A 21,285-nucleotide genomic window follows, 5' to 3' on the forward strand; every position below is an offset into this window, starting at 1 on the left:
CCCCAAAAATCTGAATTATCAAACATTTAGTTCAGCAGTGGAAAGTGACTCATTTAAACTCTGTTTTTGTCAGACTTTCGATTCAACTATTTTAAATACAGTGAAACAATCTTTACTTTACCTTTTCTGTGCTGTGCTTTAATTATTATTATGGAGACATATAATGCGTCTTTATACACAGTTTAAGTTTTGAACAAAAACCTGTGACTGTGATGGGATGACATGACAGTGACATCACAGACAGTTGCTAAAAAATAAGTCCTATTATTTAATATCATCTAAGTTACAGGCGATATTGTATGGCACAAATACCTCTTTAACTAGTGATATGTAAAGTACATGAAGACGAGAATGCTTCTGTACAGTTCTACTGAATGCAAGACTGGAGCATGTTTTAGTTGATTTTGTTGGTACTTCTGCTTGAATAAAAATCTGACTGCTCGTGACCCATTCTCCATCATCTTGCATTGAAGAGAGCATCCTTCAGATGGAAATGGTTGATGTCTAGTCCTCATTTGCTTTAAAGCAGCACTTGCTGTCTGAGGGTGGAGTGAACTTTTGGTGTAACCATGTTAGCCAATACCAGTACCCCACAATTAGGAAAGTGGCACTACTGACAACGTTTGGATCCACCTACACGTGTGAGTGTAGCTTTTCTCACATAAATGCAATTAAAACAAGGGCACGTTGCTCCATGACCAATGAAAAGCTACACAAGTATCTCAGGGTTGCCCTTACTACTTATTAGTCAAACTATGTAAAAATTGCTGAATCAAGTCAATGTAATTTCTCTCACTGAGTCAAACAGGCTCAAAACAACAGAGGTCTGATAAGTAAGGTAGTTGTGTAGTATTAAAATACCCTGACTGAGGCATGTGATGCTATCAAACTGAAAATGCACAGACTACAAATCTGTTTTATGGTTCAGCATGTTCTCTTTGGTTTGTCTGGAGTTTTTAGTTTTTACCTTTAACAACTATGGAGATGAACCTACTATACACAACTTATTTTTGGCTTGTTTATGATGATATCATGAGCCCTGGGACAAGTACATCAAAGTACAAATGTGGAAAATGGCCAATATGGCCACTAAAGTCAAAATGGCAGGCTTCCTGTTGCTTTTATCCAATTGCACCTCCACCTTTTTTGTCTGTCTGGTCATGATACACCTGGGCTAAGATTTTTGTGAAGATTGGTGAAAGCTAAATGAGGAGCTTTTCCTTAGATGGCGCTGTTGAGCCATTTTTCCACGGCCATTACCAATTAATCCAGAATACAATTACTTTTTGGGGTTTTGAATTCCCTGCAAACTTTGGTAAAAATGTGAGTATGTCTAGGCCCTGAAAAAGCCCCAAAAGGGAAATCTAAGTCCTTTGAAATACAATAGGACCTCCCATCGGATGTGCTCGGGCCCTAATAAACCTAACAAAAGGCAAGAGCCCTTTCTCTAGATTTCCTCATGAACAGAGTCCAAATTGTTAGGTGAATAAAATCCTTTCATCTCCCATCAAGACCAATGTTGGAGCCCAGGGTTGTGTAAATTCAGCTTTTCTTTAAACTTTTTACACTGATGACTGCTGAACAGGTACTGCTCAAAAGTAGGACTGCGCGATATTGCAGTATTAAGAAAAGTATCTTTCATTATGTGATTATTAGTATTGATTTTATGGCATCATTTCAAACAAAACAACATTTAAACTGTTGCGACTAAGAGATCTCAGCTGAGTCTGAGAGAGAGAGAGAGAGAGAGTTCAGTGTGTCAGTGTGTTGCACGTTGTTCCCTAAGGTTGTGAGACTATCGTAAATAATCTAACTGATTCTTTTCATAATCAACCAATTATATTGAAGAATTTCCCCCTTGACAAATATCACTCGAAGTTTCCACAGAATTTTGTGGGAAGGACCATCTTTGATACCACAAGATTTGACGGAGCTTCCTCGCAATTTTGTTCCAAGATTTAATAAAATGAGACTGCACCTGTCAATTCTAAAATTAAATATGGAACTTAATCGCAGATCAAGTGTACATAAAAGGGCCTTGAGCGATATCTTTGTTTATGGATACCTAATCCGGACGAAACAATTTAAATAATATTTGGGTTTGGGATGGTCACGTTGGCTGGTCAGATTTTTTACACTGCACAACATGTGTCGGTAATCTGGAAAAACAAGCTCTGATCATCTGTTCTCCTCTGTAACATGTCCATGTGTTTGAAATCTCTGCGAAGCAAAAATAAAAAATCCTTGAGAAAATCCTAAATTACAGATCAAGTATGCATAAGAGTGCTCTTCACTGTGTGTAGATTCTGATCTCAGATAAGAACAAATCCCATATAAGAAAATATTAGTGAATGTGAGAGGTAGAACGAAATTGCTTCTTAAGAACGGTTGGTAAATGAGGCCTATTGTCCTTTTGTTTGAGGTAAAATGACCAAAAGAGACTGATGTATCTGGTTTTCAAGCAGTCAATCAAAAATACTTTATATTTTCAGATGCTGCACTATGACTGCACATCTATATGTTGGCTGTATGGTTCACAAGCACTGTCCCTAGTGCCTTTTTTATTGGATTATTTGTTCCACTCACCCCCTGTGATGGATAGATGGTCCAGCCAAGTTCTGCAGTTGCTGTTGTTGAATCCATTAGTATTTCTACAAATGAAAAATATGAAAAGGTTAGAGTTTTTATCTATTTAACCGGAAAAAATGTACACGCTCAAATTAGGGCAAGAGTTTCTTAAAATTGTAATATTTAAAAACAGCAAGAAATTTAAGTTAGTTTGTTTGAGGTAAAAGAGAGACTGTGTGAATAAAGTCTGTGAGAAAGACAAACTGACTGTCGTTCTTGAGAACCAAGTATCAGATCGTCCTCAAATTTGTTCATGATGTCAACATTTTTCTTTATCGTCCACAACCGACACTCATTAACTGACAATTAGCTGTTTACCCACCTACCCTTTTATAGTTAAAAAAATGGATGATGGAAAAGCGACCCTCAGACAGGCACTTATGGGGGCAAAGGCCCGCTAAAACCACCTAGTACTGCCACAGCCGTGGAAGTATTCACTCTTCTTTGCTGGAATGCGATACCGATGAACTCAGAAAGTTTCCCCTGAGTAAACTGTAACACTTGCAAATATCATGAACCGTATCTATTACAAACAATAACTTTTTAAGCCAAAGCATGACTAATATTAACTTAATCAAGTCTCAGTGTTTTCATTGTAACTGTTATCAGTAGTATTAAAAAGGCAGTGTGTACGAATTCTAAGGCTCTCTTTTAAAAAAAAAAGGGATATAATCTAAATCTAAATTATCTAACGGTGTAGTGAGCCTAAAATAATAGTGTTATATTTCGATATAATGAGCCTTGTAATTTGGTTAATATCTCTGTGGCAGTAGACCATGTCAAGGGGCTCTCACCACAGCAGCCAGAGACGAACCATTCATGTTTTAACATTTAATTATCTCAAACACGCTTCAACAAATACGAAAATAAACTAACCCTAAAGCAACTAACTTTACAGCTCTGTCCTTTCTAGGGTCTCAGTCCTCCATGCCTCTGTGTGCTTGAGTTCCTGAGTATTCTTCCTGGACTGATCTCCTGAGGCAGCTCAGACGCTGCCTTTTAAGCATGAGGATCAATCAGCTAACAGCTCTCACCCGTGCTGATTGATCCTCTGTGGTGCAGGTGAAGGCGCTCTCTCAGCCCCCTCACCTCCACATACCCCAATCACCAATTTCAGGACAGGGAGCCATCCGACCTGACCTACTCCCCCTTGTCTCCCTCCCCACGGACCAGGACAGGAAGAGAGCCCATCCACTGAGGCTCTCCTGAGGTCGACCAGGTGGGCGTCTTCGTGAGCAGCGTTTCTCCGGAGGCCGGGCAGGTGGGCGACGACGCACGGGCGCCCTGGCAACAGATACAAGGCCTGCAAGTGTTGGTCTCTGCAGCGACGAGGGACCAGGGAAAGGGACTTCAGGGCCTGCAGGAGTCAGCCTCACCGCCAACCTTGGGGTAGGAGCTGGAGCAGGGGGCATGGAAAAAGGAGCAGGGCCCACGGGACAGAGGCTTTACTGACGGCCTCGCTGCAGGTAAAGGAGAAGCCAGCCTTGGCGCAGGAGCAGGGGGTTGGGCTTCACCGCCAGCCTCGGTGAAGGAACAGTATTCCAGATTCCGCACACGGACGCAGAATCTGGGCTGCACTCACCACCTCCTTCAGCGCGCTGCGGCAGCTCGTCTTCCTCTCCACCTGCCTCAGGAGTGCCTCAAGCTCCCGTCTGATCTCCGCTCTCTGCTCCAACATCCGTACCAGCCCCAACTCATCCTACCGGTCCGCATATCTACATCAACTCCAATGACGGAAAAACCTTTTTTAGATCCAGCTTTGTTAAGCAATGGATTTTCCACTCCACCACAGACAATTCAATGCATTGAAGTAATGTAATGTTAGTTCTCTACTATGTTTTATCAACACAAAGTGTCTTTCTTCCATTCTTTGTAATTTTTTCTATTTCTGTCATTTAACCATATGTTTGTGTTTGTTCTCAGTGGGGCTCTGCTGTGCCATAATCAGTTTTCAGTAACCATCCAACAACGATTTAACACAAACTGCATACCAGTTCTTTGTGAAATAGAAGGTAATTATTTAATTCCAATATTGCATACTGCAAAACTAACTTAAAACCTAAACTTAGACAAACATATTATAAATAGGGCTGGGCACGGTTAAAATTTGTAATCGCGATTAATCGCATGATGTCCCTGATTAATCATGATTAATCGCATCTGTATACGCAAAATCCAATAATTAATTAAAAAGTAGTGTATAGCGCACATTTATTTTAAATGTTCTGCCATATGAACGAAAGTGCCATAACTTTTGTTGTGCAAACACATTTAACATCAGCATTTTAATACAGTAGCAGTTAAATAAAATATTCAGTGTAAATCTCAACTTAAACAATGTTATCAAAGCAAATACAAAATTAAAGCTCATTGCCACTGCCAGGGCATTAATGTTATCCGTTCGTTATGAAAAAGAAAAAAACTGGACACAAAATCCTGAGCCACAATCATATCATTAAAACAGGCAATTTCTGAGGTAACAGCACGTTGTAAAGTTGTCGCTTTTGCAGTCCTCTCCTTTCCATACAACTTGTGTATTCTTCGTGTGATGCTGCGTCTTGAGGGCATCTCATACCTGCCGTCATTTGTTGCGATTCTCAATATGTTTCTAAGACCAATGTCTTCCACAACACTAATTGGCCTGCAGCTTGTAGCTATCCACTTCGCTATGGCATGTGTTAACTTCTCTTCCCGTTGTTTATCTATACTCTTCACTGCGTCTAACGTAGTATGCCGAAGCCTCGCTCCACTGTCTGTTTCATTGAATGATTTGCTGGTATCAACTGTGTGTTTTGCATTGAGGTGATATTTTAGACTGGAAGTACTACGGTGATAAAAAAATTAAACTTGGCAGTGGTTACAAATAACTTTGGCCTGTCGACTCCGCCGTCTCGAAGAACCTTAAAATGAAAATGGCCATGTATAAGCTCTGTACCCTTCCCCATGCCTGTTTATTCACCAATTATTTTCATTTCTGGTTCTGCAGCAGTCAGCAACAGACTTTCACAAAATAAAAGCCTGACTTTCACAATGATACAATAAATGATAAAACCTGCGCAAAATTTTTTTTTTTCGGTGTTAAATAATTGATGAGTTAAAGCGATTATAATGACTTAAATTGCCCAGCCCTAATTATAAACAAAAATAATAATAAGCAGCCGATTGTTAAATAATGTAAATTATTATTAGTTGTTGCCCTTGTTCTCAGACAGTAAGTAGAGTATGCATTATTTAACTACAGATTGAGTCTGGTTACTATCTTATGAGGCAAACTATATACAAAGACAAATTGGGTCAGGGGAACGTGTGTGTGTTTGTTGCCTGCTTCATGATGAGGCTCAACTGGTTCGCATAGCAGAGGTCGTAGTTTGTATTTCCTCCTGTATGTTGTTATGACTGTTGATGTACCGTAGCAAAAGCACCAACTGGCAAGTGGGTGGAAACATCCGTTGTCTCATCTGCCTGAACAGCGAGATAATCAGCATTGTGTGCTTCATCCAGAATGCAATATTGATGAACTGAATGCATGCAATCTAACAGTTTGTTTTACACTGTCTTATATGTGCCTTTAAATACGGTAGCTGTCTTGAGATGCTCCTCCAATGCAGTGTCCAACAAGGCCACAAAATATACCAGACCCCTGAAAACGGCTAGATGTCGGAGGAATCTGTCTTATTGTGGCCACGAAAAGCTAGTTCAAATGCGCTGCAGAATTTGACCGTGTCAACTTATCCACCTCTTCATTGTGTTTTCTCACTCCAATCCTGTGACCTTCATCCAGCTGTGCAGCGATGTTAGTTTTGCCTAACATTGCACGTTCAATTGTATTTTCTATGTGTGCCCTTGTAGACTCATGTTTCTTTATTATTATTTTGATGTTGAACATCTCTTACTCCAGTAACAGTTCATGCTCTATCTGTTCCAGCAGTTAAATGAAAAACATATTCTCCACAAGGCAGGCCCTAGGGATTTGCCCTAGTGCCCTCTGTTGGACAGTCGCCACTGTTTGTTTTCATAGCATCTGCAAGTGATTACTTAGATGCACAGTCACTGTTCAAAGTTGTTATATAAACTATATAAGATATTGAATGGTTGAAAAATGTGATTTCAGCTTCATGGCACTATATAGAAAGAATGCTGGAAAAAGAGCTGAGATCTGAATCGTAGAATGGAAGAGCCTTCGTCCAGATGACCTTCACCTCTGTCCCAATCCTCATAATGGTAAATGTATTTGTATTTATATAGCGCTTTTCTAGTCTTGATGACCACTCAAAGCGCTTTACAGTAGAGTTTTACATTCACCCATTCACACACACATTCATACAGTGCATCTATTCGCAACACTTTGTTATTCTATGGGGTGCCCTTCGGTGATCCGCATCTTGCTCAAGGACACTTCGGCATGCAGATTGGTCAGACTGGGGATCGAACCGCCGTACTGCTGTACTGTCCTTTAGATGGGCGGCTGTAGCTGAGGGGTAAAATGGTGGTCCTCCAACCTGAAGGTCGGCAGTTGGATCCCCAGTCTGACCCTACTGCATGCCGAAGTGTCCTTGGGCAAGATGCTGAACAGCTTTGATAATTGATTCAATTAATGTGACTCTTGCTTTCTGGGTCAGGCTGGAATGTAGGCATCCACTGTTGAATCCAAATGGCCGATTTTCCCGGATGCTCGCCTCCTGTTAGTATCAGAAGCGGTTAATGAGGAACTGGATGGGAGCGACAAGCCAGGTGTCAGAGCCGCTGCTAAACAGGAAAAAAGAAGTCATGAGCACTGACCAGCAACTAATTCCTACAGATCAAGCCAAGAAGGATGCAGGGGGGACAGAGGACACTCAATATCTGAATACATCTCTGTGCTGAAGTAACTTGTGATGTTTTACACTTTCAATCAGCCATTTACAAGGAATTTGTCACTAATTATTGTGTTTCGACTCAAGTAAGTAAGTTTGTAAAAGTGTTTCCTGTTTCCACTGCCAACTGAAATTGTTCTAGTGTTGACTCACTTAGTAATGAATGTTGAACTTGAAAATACGATACTAAAGGTTTGGTATTTGTACCAAAACACTTCTTCTTTCGACAACTAACATCTTAGAAATAAAAACATGTTTCCTATAAATTAAGCTCAAGTTCTCAAATGTTTAATTAAATATGTAAATAGTAGTCATAAGATACACAGTGCATGCATCAACATAATTGTCTATCATGAAAGTATATTGATTTTTATTTAAAGCTACAGTAAATATTATTTAAATATCTTCAATGATTGATCAATAATTATCTATGATGGGTATGAGTCACTCATATTGACCAGCTCACAGAAAGGTATTACTAACTGAGCAGTTCATTTTATTTCTACTATGGTTATTGTTTTCTTCTAGCTCAACTTTACCAAAAAATCTCTGATAAACCCGCTGTCCAGCATCAACAACATGGTCAGCCGCTGGTGAACATAGTGCAGTAATTAGCAGCTTAGGAATCAGATATTTTTCTCAGGAGTTGTAAATACCAAAACCAGAGATGAAGATAGGGATATACGGCTGTGTCAGTGAGCGAAATGATAGTTTGCTTGTTTTTATGTGCTAAATATAGTAACCACTGTATGAATGTTTTTGTACGAATTAATACCATCAAAAAGAACCTTGATTGGTCATGAAGTCTAGAGAAGTGGGTAGATTTTAGAGCGGTCGTCCTTCTACCAGAAGGTCGGAGGTTCGATCCCACTTCTTGCGCAAGATGCTGAACCCTGAATTGCCCCTCAGAAAAAAGTGCTGCTAATAGATGCACTGTTTGAATGTATGTATGCCCTGGGTGAATGTGTGAATGGCAAACTGTACTGTAAAGCGCTTTGAGTAGTTATCAAGACTAGAAAAGTGCTATATAAATACAAAACATTACCAATATTTGACTTCAAATGAATACTCTTTGATTGTTAGAAAAGTTCATCTCTGCCGAGTACTATTTTTGCATTAGCTAATTTCCATCTAACAGACTTGAAATGAAGTAGGATTTGCAACCAGCTACCTTTATGCAGATGATTAATTCTACCAATAAGACATCCATCATGATGTGAGGGACCAGGGAGAAAGAGCTTAAAAGAATAAATTAAAATATTGGTTATGAGGAGGAGCAGTTCATTTAAAATGAAGGCAGGCTGCCGTTGGCTGGTGCAGCTGATAGGAGGGAAATTGGGACAGTGTGGGCTGACAGGGTGGGGGTGGGGGAATCAGTATATGGTGCCCTCATTTCGTGACAAGACATTTGTGATGACAGCTCCTCAGTCTTGCTGTCAGAACACAACTGACTAAACACAATATGCAGCTGAATCTCAACAGCTAAGATATGTGAACCAAACTGGAATTCAGACCTTCAAACCCCAGTCATTGACGTAATAAATTAACAATCATTATTATGGGACATGAGTTATATTTCAGTAAAAACTCGTTTTGGCAGCTTCTTGTAATGTAGAGCTCACTCTGTCTCTTTGTGGCGCCATCCCCTTCCCACTTACTCCATCTGTCCCTGCATTCCTGCAGCATATATATAGAGAGAATTAGTGTTGTGCACAATTCAATGAAAAGTAGGGCAAGGAGGAGGAGAGAGTGGGCCAACTAGGTCCAGCACACATAATCCGCATAGGGTGCCCCATGCTTTGCCACACTGGATTAATCAGTGAAATTCACTTTGTTTTATGTCACAGCTCAGCAGTGTTGCCACAGTTACTTTGAAAAGTAACTTAGTTACTTTACAGATTACTTTATTTTAAAAGTAACTTAGTTACTTTACAGATAACATTATTTTAAAAGAAACTAAGTTAGATTACAAGTTATTTTAGTAGTTACATTCAGCAGCTGATGACAACACCCCCGCCACCTCAACATAAAAATGACAACCGGTTTTGCCAACACTCAATTTATTAGAAGCCGACGGATTACTAAGTAACGCGTTACCGACATCACTGCAGCTCAGCCTGCCATGCTGCCTTATTCACCAACTTTTATACTTGAACACATTGTACTGCAATATTCCGATTATCTTCTCCTAATTGGTCATCAGAAATCATTACTATGTAACCTGATTTGTAATGATAACATTAGGATGTTGTAATACATTTAGGATATGATTCAGTCCCGACAATGTAGAAATCATATTTTTATACAGTCTACCATCACATAGTTTATCTCTTATTCTCCAATACATGACTGGAACATTGTGCCGTCAAGCCAAAGTGGAGGTGGAGGTGGGCAGGATTTGGGCACTCAAACTGTTTAGTACATCAAAGTACTAAACAGTTTTATTTTAGGGGATGTTAACAATACACGTCTGCTGTCCTGCTCAGAGTTTGTCACTGATTTATGACAATTTTGCAGTATTTTAAGCTCATAAAGGCAATTTTAGAAGCCACACACCCTCAAATGATCTTTTTTCCTGTAGTCATGGTGCTTTACTGCTGAAATACACAGTCAATGCAGAGACTGATCACATGCCACATGGACTCAATCATCTGATCTCCTGCGGAAATTACATATGCTTCAATAGATTTACGCTCTATTTAAGTTAGTTCGGTAAGTGAATTCAGGCTCAGTGCTTGCTGGGAAAATGCACTTAACTTATGGTGCCCTTTACGTTTGGACAAAAGTAATGTCAGTCATGGTGTAAGTACAGGTTGATTAATACATTTTTCTTCACATTTAATTTCTTGTTTTACAAATGATGTTGTACTAGGGAAAAATCACTGCAATGCATTAAGTGAAAGGGTTGATGCTCTGAGAAAAAAATCTGCTTCTTAATATTTAACAAACATTATTCTTATTACTATATATTATGATACACTGGAAAACAACATTCAGAAAGAAACATCATTGTGTGGTGCTGGTTCTGTGCTCCAGCAGATTGAATAGAAAATGAAACACTGGGCCTCACTCTACAGTCACTTGCATGCCCTCATCTAAATATCTTAACATATGTCCTAGAAACCAAATGAAACAAAAACAACTTTACTGTAGTAATGTGAAATAATAGTCTTTTCACCTAATCAGTGTAATATACATTTGATGTTTTCCTTTACTGGGATGGACAGTAAAAAGGTAGACCAGAGATAAAATCCAGGGGCAACAAGCGGTGAGCAGGATTACTGTTACTATAAGAACAGCCTGGGAGGATTTCACGTTTCAAGAAAAACTAGATGCCATCTCTACACCTGAACTGAAATTGACACAATTAAAACATTGAGCTACTTCAGTTAAATATCACTGGCTACAGTGGACACAGTCTGGCCATTGATGTGACACTGCTTTGGCTCTCTGTCACGGTGAAGCAACCACAGGCCAGCAAATAACTAGGTCACGGGCTGTTTTGATGCTCAATGTTTTCTGTCACTGCTCCCAGAGGCGAAAGAGCACTGTGCCGCTCCTGACACTGAATATTGATTGGCTCAGATAACTGACTTCCACTAAGAAATGTCAGAAAATGCCACAGACGCCATGCTGCCTTCTTTCCAAGAACAAAAAGTGACACCTTAGGAATGAGGAGAAATGGTAGGTTTAAGTTCAAATCGTATTTTTAAGGTCAAGCTGAAAATAAAATATCAATTATAATAATAATCAGGCAGAGAGAGCACGGGTCATCCACTAACCAGAATGCTGACTGATGGTTGATGATGGTTCAGTTCCTGAGTCTTGGCCACATGTCAATTTGTCTTTGAGTAAGACACCCTAATGTGAGACAAAGTACTGCATGTGGAGGTGCTGTATATATGCAAAATCTTTGACTGCTCAGTATGACTAGAAAAGCAATATGTGAAAGCAGTCCGCTAGGGCCTTCATTTTATTGGGCCCTTTCAATGTTCATATTGCTAGTGTGATCTTTTGTTAGAAACAGGTTTACTGTGATCGACTGAAATGTGAATATTAAAAGTTACATCTGCATTTTAAGTGCATCTATTTAAAGAAGCATTACGTCTCTTAAAGCTCTTTATTCAGAGTATTGGTGTTGATATATTGTAACGTGTTACAGTGAAAACTAAACTTGTCTGCTACATTCAGTTTTAACATCAATAATCTTAAGCATATTTCAATGAATCTTTCGTTCGGGGGTATAAATAAGTGAACATGAAGAATAATGTGTATTTGTGTGCCACATGTAAATAAATAATAGGAGGTGTAACTTTACTAGAATAGACAGTCACAGAGGAAACCTGAAGCTTATGTCCACCACCCATTTCCTAAGCTGAAGTGAAGTGATTATGATCTGACGAACTTTTAAGTGATATACTTTTATTTAAGTCCGTGAAGGAATTAACCTGGCACACGTGTGACTTTTTTTATCAGTGTTAAGTTTTCCTTTAGGTGACTCAGACAGCCTGCACCCACGGATGTCCAACATGAGGAGAACTGGACTCCAACCAGACTGAACACTGAGATTCATCACTCATTTATAAAACAGTGCGTAGGATTCATCCAAAAGCGGCGTGTGCACAAAAGCCGGAAATGGCATACGCAAAAGAAAATCCCGACTTATATAACCGTGCGCACGCACACCTGAACGCAATGTTTTCTTTATAAATCACAGTCCACCTGGAAATTGTCCTAAGTGGATCAGCCTCCAAATCCGCCCTCAACACGCCCACTTTCAACCATAAATGGTCAATGCAAAGCACAGCACCAATATTAAATGATGCTGCTGATGCTGCTGACTAACGGTCAGCAGCATCGACGGATGCTGCTGAGATGCTGCTGAGATGCCAGACGGAGTCACGGCATCTAGCTATAAGAAGAGGAAGCTAAACTTTCTGACACTGAGATCGAGGTGTCTGTTATTGAGGTGGAGGTAAAGAGCGACTTTATAGGACATCAGTGATGTCACTAATAAAGAAAATACACTGATACTCTGCCGCTGCTGTGGATAACACAATGTGAGAGTGAAGACAAGAGAAACAACGGAGCCTGAAGTAAAAAAAAGAATCACAGATCACAGATCAATAGAATCTATATCAGCTGATCAGACATCGCTGAACCTTCTCTTCTTCCTCATCCTTCCATTCACCTGCACACATCACGGATGCTGATATCACATATAAAAATCAATAGTTTAGAGATGAATGCACAAATGATACACCTTTGATAACACAATTATGCTGGGACACAGATCAGTTGTTGGGCTTACTTAGCTTATCAGAGAAACCATCTGAAATGTTTCAAGTCAGAGATTCTAGTGCACACATCTCACTTGCTAAAGGTGAAAAACAAAAAGGTCTCTTTGCTAAAAGAAATGTCAAAATGTCACTGATTGGAAAAATAATAAGAATGCATCCGTACTATATTTCCCGCACAAATGCATTCATGTTAAAAAAAAAATTCTGTTACAGTGCCTGGCAGACAACTGTTCATCTGTTAACTTTCTGTCATTGACCAGTCTTTTTCTATTTCAAATAGATGTTGCCAACATCTCCGCTATACAGGAAATCCCTAAAACACAATGGGCTCAAGGCAAACATGACGTTGGCTTAATAAAAACTGCTGAAAGTCTAGTTATAATGCCTAAATCTGATTTCAGGCCCTGTCAACAGCAATAACCATTAACAACTGAAGCCATTAAAGGCATTATTCCAGTTTTTGAATCATTACAAAACAATAATCCCTCTCCCAAGCATATTGAGACTTCACTGATGCAGAACAAAGACTTGACCGACGCAGAAGAACAAAGACTTGACTAAGACATTGCACCTCTGAGTTCCCTATGAGCAAAGAGAAACACGCAGATTATGTAAATGATCAGGCCCGGCCCGAGGCATAAGCGATACAAGCGGGCGCTTGGGGCCTCCTGACCGCCAGGGGGCCCCCTATCGGAAAAAAAAATTATAATTAAAAATAATTTAAAATAATAATAATATTAAATAACTTAAACAAGTGAACTGATTGAATGAAATAAAGAATACATCTATACAAGAAAATTCTGATTTTACGATCAATATATCTGCCAGCGTACAAGTCATGGATATCAACTGCGTGCTCAATCTGCTGACAGATAATTCGCGGTCATAGACAGACACTGCATAATACTCAAGGTTAAGTTGGAAGGGACATATATAAGCATGTCATCTAAAAGGACGTATCTCTCTGGTGCCCAAAAACGGAAAAAGAAAAGGACAGAAGATGAGAAAAAAGAGCAAGATAAAGGTATGATTGCATGATTATTTAAAATATGTGTTGAACTCATTTGAGGGAGGAGCAGCTCAAGCTATCATAGGAGTTAGCTAGCTAGCTAGCGAGTTAATGTCATCTTATATTTGACATCACATGAGCTATATTCATCAACAGTGTATGTATCTCATTAATATACATTTATCTAGGTGTATATGTCAACAATATTGGCAGTGTTTAGGATGTTCAATCAAAAATGTACTGCTAGCTCTTTCCAGGCTTAATCTAACGTTAGCTCGCTGACTGAGGTGGACATTAGCACTAGTAGCTAGCTACATGAAAACAGTACTGTTTTATAAATGTGACATAGTGGTGAGTCTGACAGCGACTAAGTGCAGAGTCTTAGTCTGTGAGATATCGGTTTATATTGGAGGAAACAGCCAAAGGTGAACTTAACCTTCTAGGTGTAAGGGATGCAAGCTAGCATTGCTGTGCTTGTGCACGTTAGTAAAAGTTACATCTCAGCCAAAGATGGAGCACAATGTGCGCTCTGCTCTAAGATCTTTGTTGAGAGATGGCCTATTGGTCTTTATGAGAAAACACCATGTTGAAGTGAGGAGACGTCTGTGATAAAAATATACTTATATTGTATTAATATTATATTTAGGATGTTAAGTGTTCACCACACTGCAATTAGGCTGTGCCTTATTTTGCCTCACTAGAATAGGAATGGTTAGGTGTGGAATTGTTTGTTGATGAGTGTAAGTAATGATGGCAAAATAAACTCATTTTTCATAAACTCACTATCAACTATGCACTTTTGCAATGTTATTTTTTCAGGAACACTGTTCAAGTATTTTGGAGCACAACCAACTGTACCTGCCCCCGATGTGTCATCAAGTGTCAGTGCCTCCACAGCTGATGATACAGCAGGTGAGGTTTTTCTTGATGGCAAATGGCTACATAGTCTTTTAATATGACATGACACATTTAAAAAAAATAATTACATTTTTTTTATTTGTTGATTTATTTATTTTATCTTTGCAGGGTCACCCCCAGCAGACTTACAGTCACCTGAAAGTGAGGAAGAACTTTTACCCATTGAGGAACAGTTACCAGCATTCACTGACACACCGACTTCAACCTCTGCCGGCATAACAGGTCAGTTAATCTAACAGTTTTTGTTTTATGTTGCCTTACTTAACTTTGAAATATCTTGTGTTATGTTATGATTCTATTTTTGTATCTAATGTCCCTACAGGTCCTTCTACAGCATCCACTGCTATGGATGTCCCATCCACTCCCTCAACAAGCACCAGCTATCAAGGTGGATCAACAGCTCCTCCAATTGACCCAGCTGAATGGTCAGCATTCCTGTCTGACTCAGAAAGGACTGATCTGGTAAGAAGAGGGCCAGTGCAAATTAGTGACACCTTCACCTTCCCCAAAAAATCTAATGGTCGAAGCTTTCATTACCATTATACGTGTAGACAATTAGTTAATGGGGTTTAAAAGGTTAATTGAATACTGAGTCACTTTCATTATTTAATCTATGTATCTATGTAACGTTCTATTTTTTATTATATTCATGCTTGTCTATTTTGGTTTTATTTTGTAATTGGAAATTGCTAACTTAATACGCATTTGCACAGTTGCAAATTATTTATTTAATATGTTTGTGATCGTTTGTTTGGAATACAGAGGCACTATCATTATTTATTTTTTATTTTTTAATGTTATTTTTGATAATACTAATGTTTGTGTATTTTGATTTCAGTTTAAGATTGCACATTTACAAATCTGTTGAAAGATCTGTTTTATTAAACTGATACTTTAAAAAAAAATACAAATGCTGTTGTATTTAATTATTTTACAATTTAACTTCAGTAAACCACACTTGATGCTTTACTTTGAATATGAAAGTTTAAAATAAATCTGTGATCTAAGTGCCCTCTAAGGTTAAAAGGTGACTGTTTTGGTGTAAATAATGACTATAATAATACAGGGGTCTATCAAGGGACAAAAGTCTAGAATATTTTTGGCATGAGAGCAACTGAATGAGCCTTCCAGGCCCAAGAGGTCAAGGGGCACTGAAGCCCAAGCCTAAGTCACCATCTCAATAAGTCAAAAAGCAAAATGCTATGAATATGCTTAAATTTAGGTATTTCCCTTCTCCAGCTGGCCATATACAAAATACAGGAAATCACATCTACGTAATTCAGTATTAATACAATTGATAATGTCAATTAATTCATTGTCAAATCATTGTAGTGTGACATTTTTGTCAATAATCGTCGAGCGCAAATGACTCCGCTAGTGGGAGGGGGGGCCCCAATATCAAATTCTGCTTAGGGCCCCCGAAAGGCTTGGGCCGGCCCTGTAAATGATGATAAAGAAAGCAGGAATTCACCCCAGTGGGTGAGGCCATCCATATTTGTTTCTGAAACAAATCCCTACTGCTTCTCATGATTTCTGATACAAGTATGATTTTTTTGTACAGACAGGGAATTCTTATAATTCTAATAATTGTGTTTCTGTTGCTTTAACTCCATTAATAATTTAGACATTCTACATGATTTACAGGACTGTTACCCTTTTTTGTGACTAATTCTATATAATACTTTGTAATGAATTCAAATATTGAATTCCCAGTTTAACTTTATGTTTGAGGAATTTTTTTGTTTATCAATTTTAGTGCTCTGATTATTAAACTGTTCGTATCCCAAGGTTGTGAAGGTAAAAAGCTCAGTTAGTAATTGTCCCAATAATTTTGTAACTGTAAAATTTGAATGTTTAGATTTTAACAATCCTGTGTCAAATGTTTATGAATTCAAGAGCAATTTTTGTTAACAGGACTAGATTTTTGTGAACACACTCACAAATGGCGATTCCTTCACTTTCTTTTTTACAGCTGTGTGCACAGTGTCTGCCATACTGGACAGCAGTTCTATGGCTGTGTATTGTAAACTATATGAAATATCTTTTTGCTGCAGAGGTATGAGATCCTGGGCCATTCAGTGAGTGGTTAACAGCACCAGCGCTGCTTTGTCCTGCTGATGTTCCACCTTCACCTGATTTCGTTTTAATTATAATTCTCTCTTAAAGTTGCAATAGTGTGCTGGCCAGCAATAGGTTTAATGTTTTTCTTCGTGGCATTTTGACGTGCTGCTTACTCAAGAAGAAACAGGATCTTTTCTTGATTTCATTACAGCATGTTCCTTAGACTTCAAAACATTGTCGAAATGTTGGTTTCCACCACCGTGTCGTCTCTTCTTTTTTATTGACTGATGGAGCTCTACTATGCCTCTCTGCGTCCACACACTCAACCATTCACAGTCAAACAGGAGCTGAACACCGGCTTACCTTCCAGAGCCCATACCGTTGGAAGCATCCACAGAAAATATAAGATATCCATAATCATCCCAAGCATCTGACGGTTAAATGCGTCCACCAGCGGGCCATTGGCCGCAGAGCATCATCCTGATTCAACAGTAGCAGCAAAAGGAGATAGAGGTTGAGGAGCTGCAGCTCAGACGTGCCAGGATGGACGAAACCAAGAAGAGGGGGGCGACGAAACAACATTAGTAACGCCGGGTTCACACCGGAGGCGGAAGCGACGCCGAAGCGAGGCGTAAGCGCAGCGCCAATCCACTCCAATGTTAAATCGTTGTACTGAACACACCCGACGCTGAAGCGTAGCGTTTCGCCGCGGCTGCCTCGCGCCGTGCAGCGATCAGCCACACAAGCAGTCAAAGATAAAGAGAGGGGGGGGGGGGGGCTATGTGTTCTCCACATAGGTTTGAGTGGAGAATACGTAATTTATCCTCGACACCCGACATTTAACGGAGCAAACAGCGGAGAAGTTCATCAACATGGATTAAATTAATAATTGAAGTGGAGAAGTACAGAGATGTATGATCCTCGGCACATGTATAAAGACAACACTAAAAAGGACACATATTGGGACGTTGTTGCAGTTCATTTTGGAGCAACAAGTAAGTATATGCTTGAAAAAAAATATTAAATGCCATTTTTACTGCAGGCTGATAACAGCGGCGCTTCGGCGTCGCTACCGCGCCCGGTGTGAACCGCCAAGCGCCGGCGCGCTAGGGATTAGCGCTTAAGCCTGAAAAATGCTTCTGCATCTGCTTCTTTTCACGCCGCTGTGGCGCAAGACTCGTTGTCATTCATGCTTCCCCAACCGTTGCGCGTCTTACAAAGCAATTCCGCGCCAGAACACTAGGCGGAGTAATGCTTTTTGTCAAAGACTACCTTAGAGACTTCTTTGTGGGTGTGGCAATCGTTGTTGACTGTTTATTTACCTTCTACCAGTCGTGTTCTCCATTACAAATACACGGTGAAACATGGCAGAGAGTGTGTTCACGATTCCAACCGAACAACAATTGATTGAGATGGAGCTGCTGGACATTGAAGAGCAACTTCTCATAATTAGTCATCAGGAAAAGCGATTGGAGAGGAGACGGAGGCGTAGGTGGTCTGTACGGCCATTAAATCAACCGAGGCCGAGGACGGGTGAATATGCATCCCTTGTCCGACCTATGAGGGATATGGAAGAAGATATGCACTTCAGGTATACTGCCTATATTATGGGGCATGAAACCGGAAATGCAGCTCCAGAAGGGTGGTAGAGCAGACCAATCACAGCCTTGCGGGCTGAGTGAGCTTGCGGAGCTTTGCCGTGAATTTGCCGGGTTCACACACGTCCGGTGTGAACCCGGCGTGACACGTCACACCGCTGTTTCCACTGCTTCTGCCTTTCAATGAGCTTTTATTCGAGCTTAATTGTGTTGTTTTGTTAATGAGCTGTTGGATAAAAAACATCAGCCCGAAGTATTGTTAATTTCCGAATTTAAACAGTGAATTACTTTCCACTCTAATTCAACAACTACATTATGAAGGGGGATATTGTATTTCAACCACGTAATTTTAGAGCCATTGCTTTTCAGAGTGACATTTAACATAAAACAAATACATTTATACACATTCAATTCTGATTGTTTGTTCATTGGTTTGTTGTTAACTGGCAACAATAATAACAAGTATTGTATTGATGACTGCTGTATAAAACTTTAAAATAAAATTCAAAAAAAGAAGGTGCATTGCAGTGGATGTAAACATCTGTAAACATTGTGAATGTTTCAGGTCAACACAGTTTGTCCATTGACTAAATCATAACAGGCTGTGTAATGTTTTTTCCTATTGATGAAACCTGTATAATTAAACAAATCATCAGTGTTTTGTTTAATTGCAGCATCGCCCATCACAGCTTCCTTTTGTCCTGACGTGCCTAAACTTATCACCTGTATCTGTGCTTTCCATGCAGTTGTAACAAAGTGCATAAGGTTGTAATCGGGGAAGACGGTGGAAAATCTCTGCAAACGAGAAATAGATATGTTACTCTACATCTCTGCGAGTTTGAGACAGGGGTCTCAAACTCGCGGCCCGCGAGACGATATTTTGTGGCCCTCACCTTAATATGAAAGTTTAATGTTATGATGTTCTGGTTTCCTACTGTGTGCCTGTCCAGTGAATGCAGCATGCATGTGAGTGACATGGGGGGCGGGGTCGTGTGTGTGTGACAGTGAGTGCGAGAGAGAGCCGGAAGAGAAAAGAGTGGCTTTGGATGTGCGGAGAGCAGGAGGGTGAAATCCATAGTTTTCCGCCCTCTTTCGCGCAGGTCATGATGCATCCAGTGCTTCATTCGTAAATCACAAGGTGCCGGAACGCTAAGTACATATGACAGCGCAGGTACGACGAGCACAGGTCCCGGAACGCACATAAAACGACGCTTAAGACAGCACACACATGCCACTTACAATGCAGTCAGACTTATTTAGGCTATACTGCATTGACGGTATCAGTATTTGTGTCAGTGATTAATAAAGTTGATCAAAGGCGACTTCTGTGTCCAGCGGAGAAAACGAACGGAACACACTGTTGGGCAAGAGTCCCTACTAAACTAACCATGTGGTGGGGTTCACACAATGGGTTGTTAAAGGGAGGCGTGGGGGCCAGCCTGAAACCAGTTCTACCAGTTTCCACATTCCAATGGGCCATAAAGTGCTCCTCTGAGTGGGGAAGCAGACACCTCGGCAGGCCTAGTAGTCTCCCCCTGGTGGTGGAAAATGTCCTGGGGATCCTTTAGTTCCAAGCCCCGCCCACTGAGGTCCAGCTCTGACACTCAATTGGCTTAAAGCCAGCATCATCCCATGACCACACCTCAAGGAGGCTGGCCCTCCTCAGGTTAATAAGAAGGGCTGCTCATCAAAAATCGCTGCCATTCTCCCTGCTAAGGACTTCAACCAGGCCCCTTCGGGGTCTCCCAGATGTTCCAGCTCTAAAGGGGCAACTTTAACAAAAGTTTGTTCTAGCTTCTATTTTCTTTTATCTTAAGTCAACACTTATTTTGAAAGACTATTTTTGTTTTTAACTTGAAAAGGCCGCGCAACAGGAAGCTCATTCGCAGGCCGAGACAAAGACTTTTCTTTTCCACGATCTCCAAAACAACTGTGCCACCGCTGTTCATCACTGCAGAAGAACGACGTCGAGGATCAAGACGAATCTGCTCCTATTCGGTACTAACAGCTCTTTAAGGTAAAAAGGCCTTATATTATTAAGGGCCTTGAAGGTGAGGAGGAGAATTTTAAATTCTATTCTAGATTTAACTGGAAGCCAGTGTAGCGATGCTAATATTGGAAAAATGTGCTCTCTTCTCTTTGTTCTCGTCAGGACACGTGCTGCGGCATTTTGGACAAGCTGTAGAGTCTTTAAAGACTTACTGCTGGAGCCTGATAATAATGAATTACAATAGTCCAGTCTCGATGTAACAAAGGCGTGGACTAGTTTTTCTGCATCTTTTTGTGAAAGAACATGTCTAATTTTTTAAATATTACGCAAGTGGAAAAAAGTGGTCCTAGAAATTTGTTTTAAGTGACTATTAAAGGATAAATCAGGATCGAAGATCACTCCCAAGTTCCTGACTGTTTCATTGGAAGCAAGGGCAATGTCGTCTAGCGCAGCTATATCATTAGATAATGCATCTCTAAGGTGTTTGGGGCCAAGTATTATAACCTCTGTTTTTTCTGAATTTAATAAGAGAAAATTGCGGGTCATCCAGGTTTTTATGTCCTTGAGACATGTTCGAAGTTTAGTTAATTGATTACTTTGTTCAGGTTTTATTGACAAATATAACTGGGTGTCATCCGCATAGCAGTGGAAATTTACCGAGTGTGTCCTGATAATGTTTCCTAGTGGAAGCATATATAATGAGAATAAAATTGGGCCGAGCACAGAGCCCTGTGGAACACCATGGTTAACTTTGGTGCGCACAGATGACTCATCATTAATTTGCACAAATTGGGAGCGATCAGAAAAATACGATTTAAACCAGTTAAGGGCGGTTCCATTAATGTTAATTAACTGTTTGAGTCTTTGTAATAAAATTTGATTGTCAATTGTGTTGAATGCTGCACTGAGATCTAACAGAACGAGGACA

General features: G+C 40.0%; 2 protein-coding genes across 3 annotated transcripts in view; one reads left to right on the forward strand and one right to left on the reverse strand.

Moving 5' to 3' along the window:
• The window catches only part of LOC133957355 (ephrin type-B receptor 2-like), a 39,573-nt gene extending 22,319 nt beyond the window's left edge, over window positions 1-17,254 (reverse strand). The window contains exons 1-2 of the mRNA XM_062392897.1: window positions 17,133-17,254; window positions 2,587-2,651 (exon numbers count right to left, since the gene is read on the reverse strand). Of these exons, the coding sequence (XP_062248881.1) occupies window positions 2,587-2,651; window positions 17,133-17,199 (132 nt within the window). The 5' untranslated portion in view covers window positions 17,200-17,254. The remainder of the gene's footprint in view (window positions 1-2,586; window positions 2,652-17,132) is intronic.
• asxl1 (ASXL transcriptional regulator 1) overlaps window positions 1-21,285 on the forward strand; it is a 271,209-nt gene that overhangs the window by 135,924 nt on the left and 114,000 nt on the right. The window lies entirely within an intron of this gene.

The sequence above is a fragment of the Platichthys flesus genome, chromosome 7, assembly GCF_949316205.1.
Source record: "Platichthys flesus chromosome 7, fPlaFle2.1, whole genome shotgun sequence".
Classification (NCBI taxonomy): Eukaryota; Metazoa; Chordata; class Actinopteri; order Pleuronectiformes; family Pleuronectidae; genus Platichthys; species Platichthys flesus.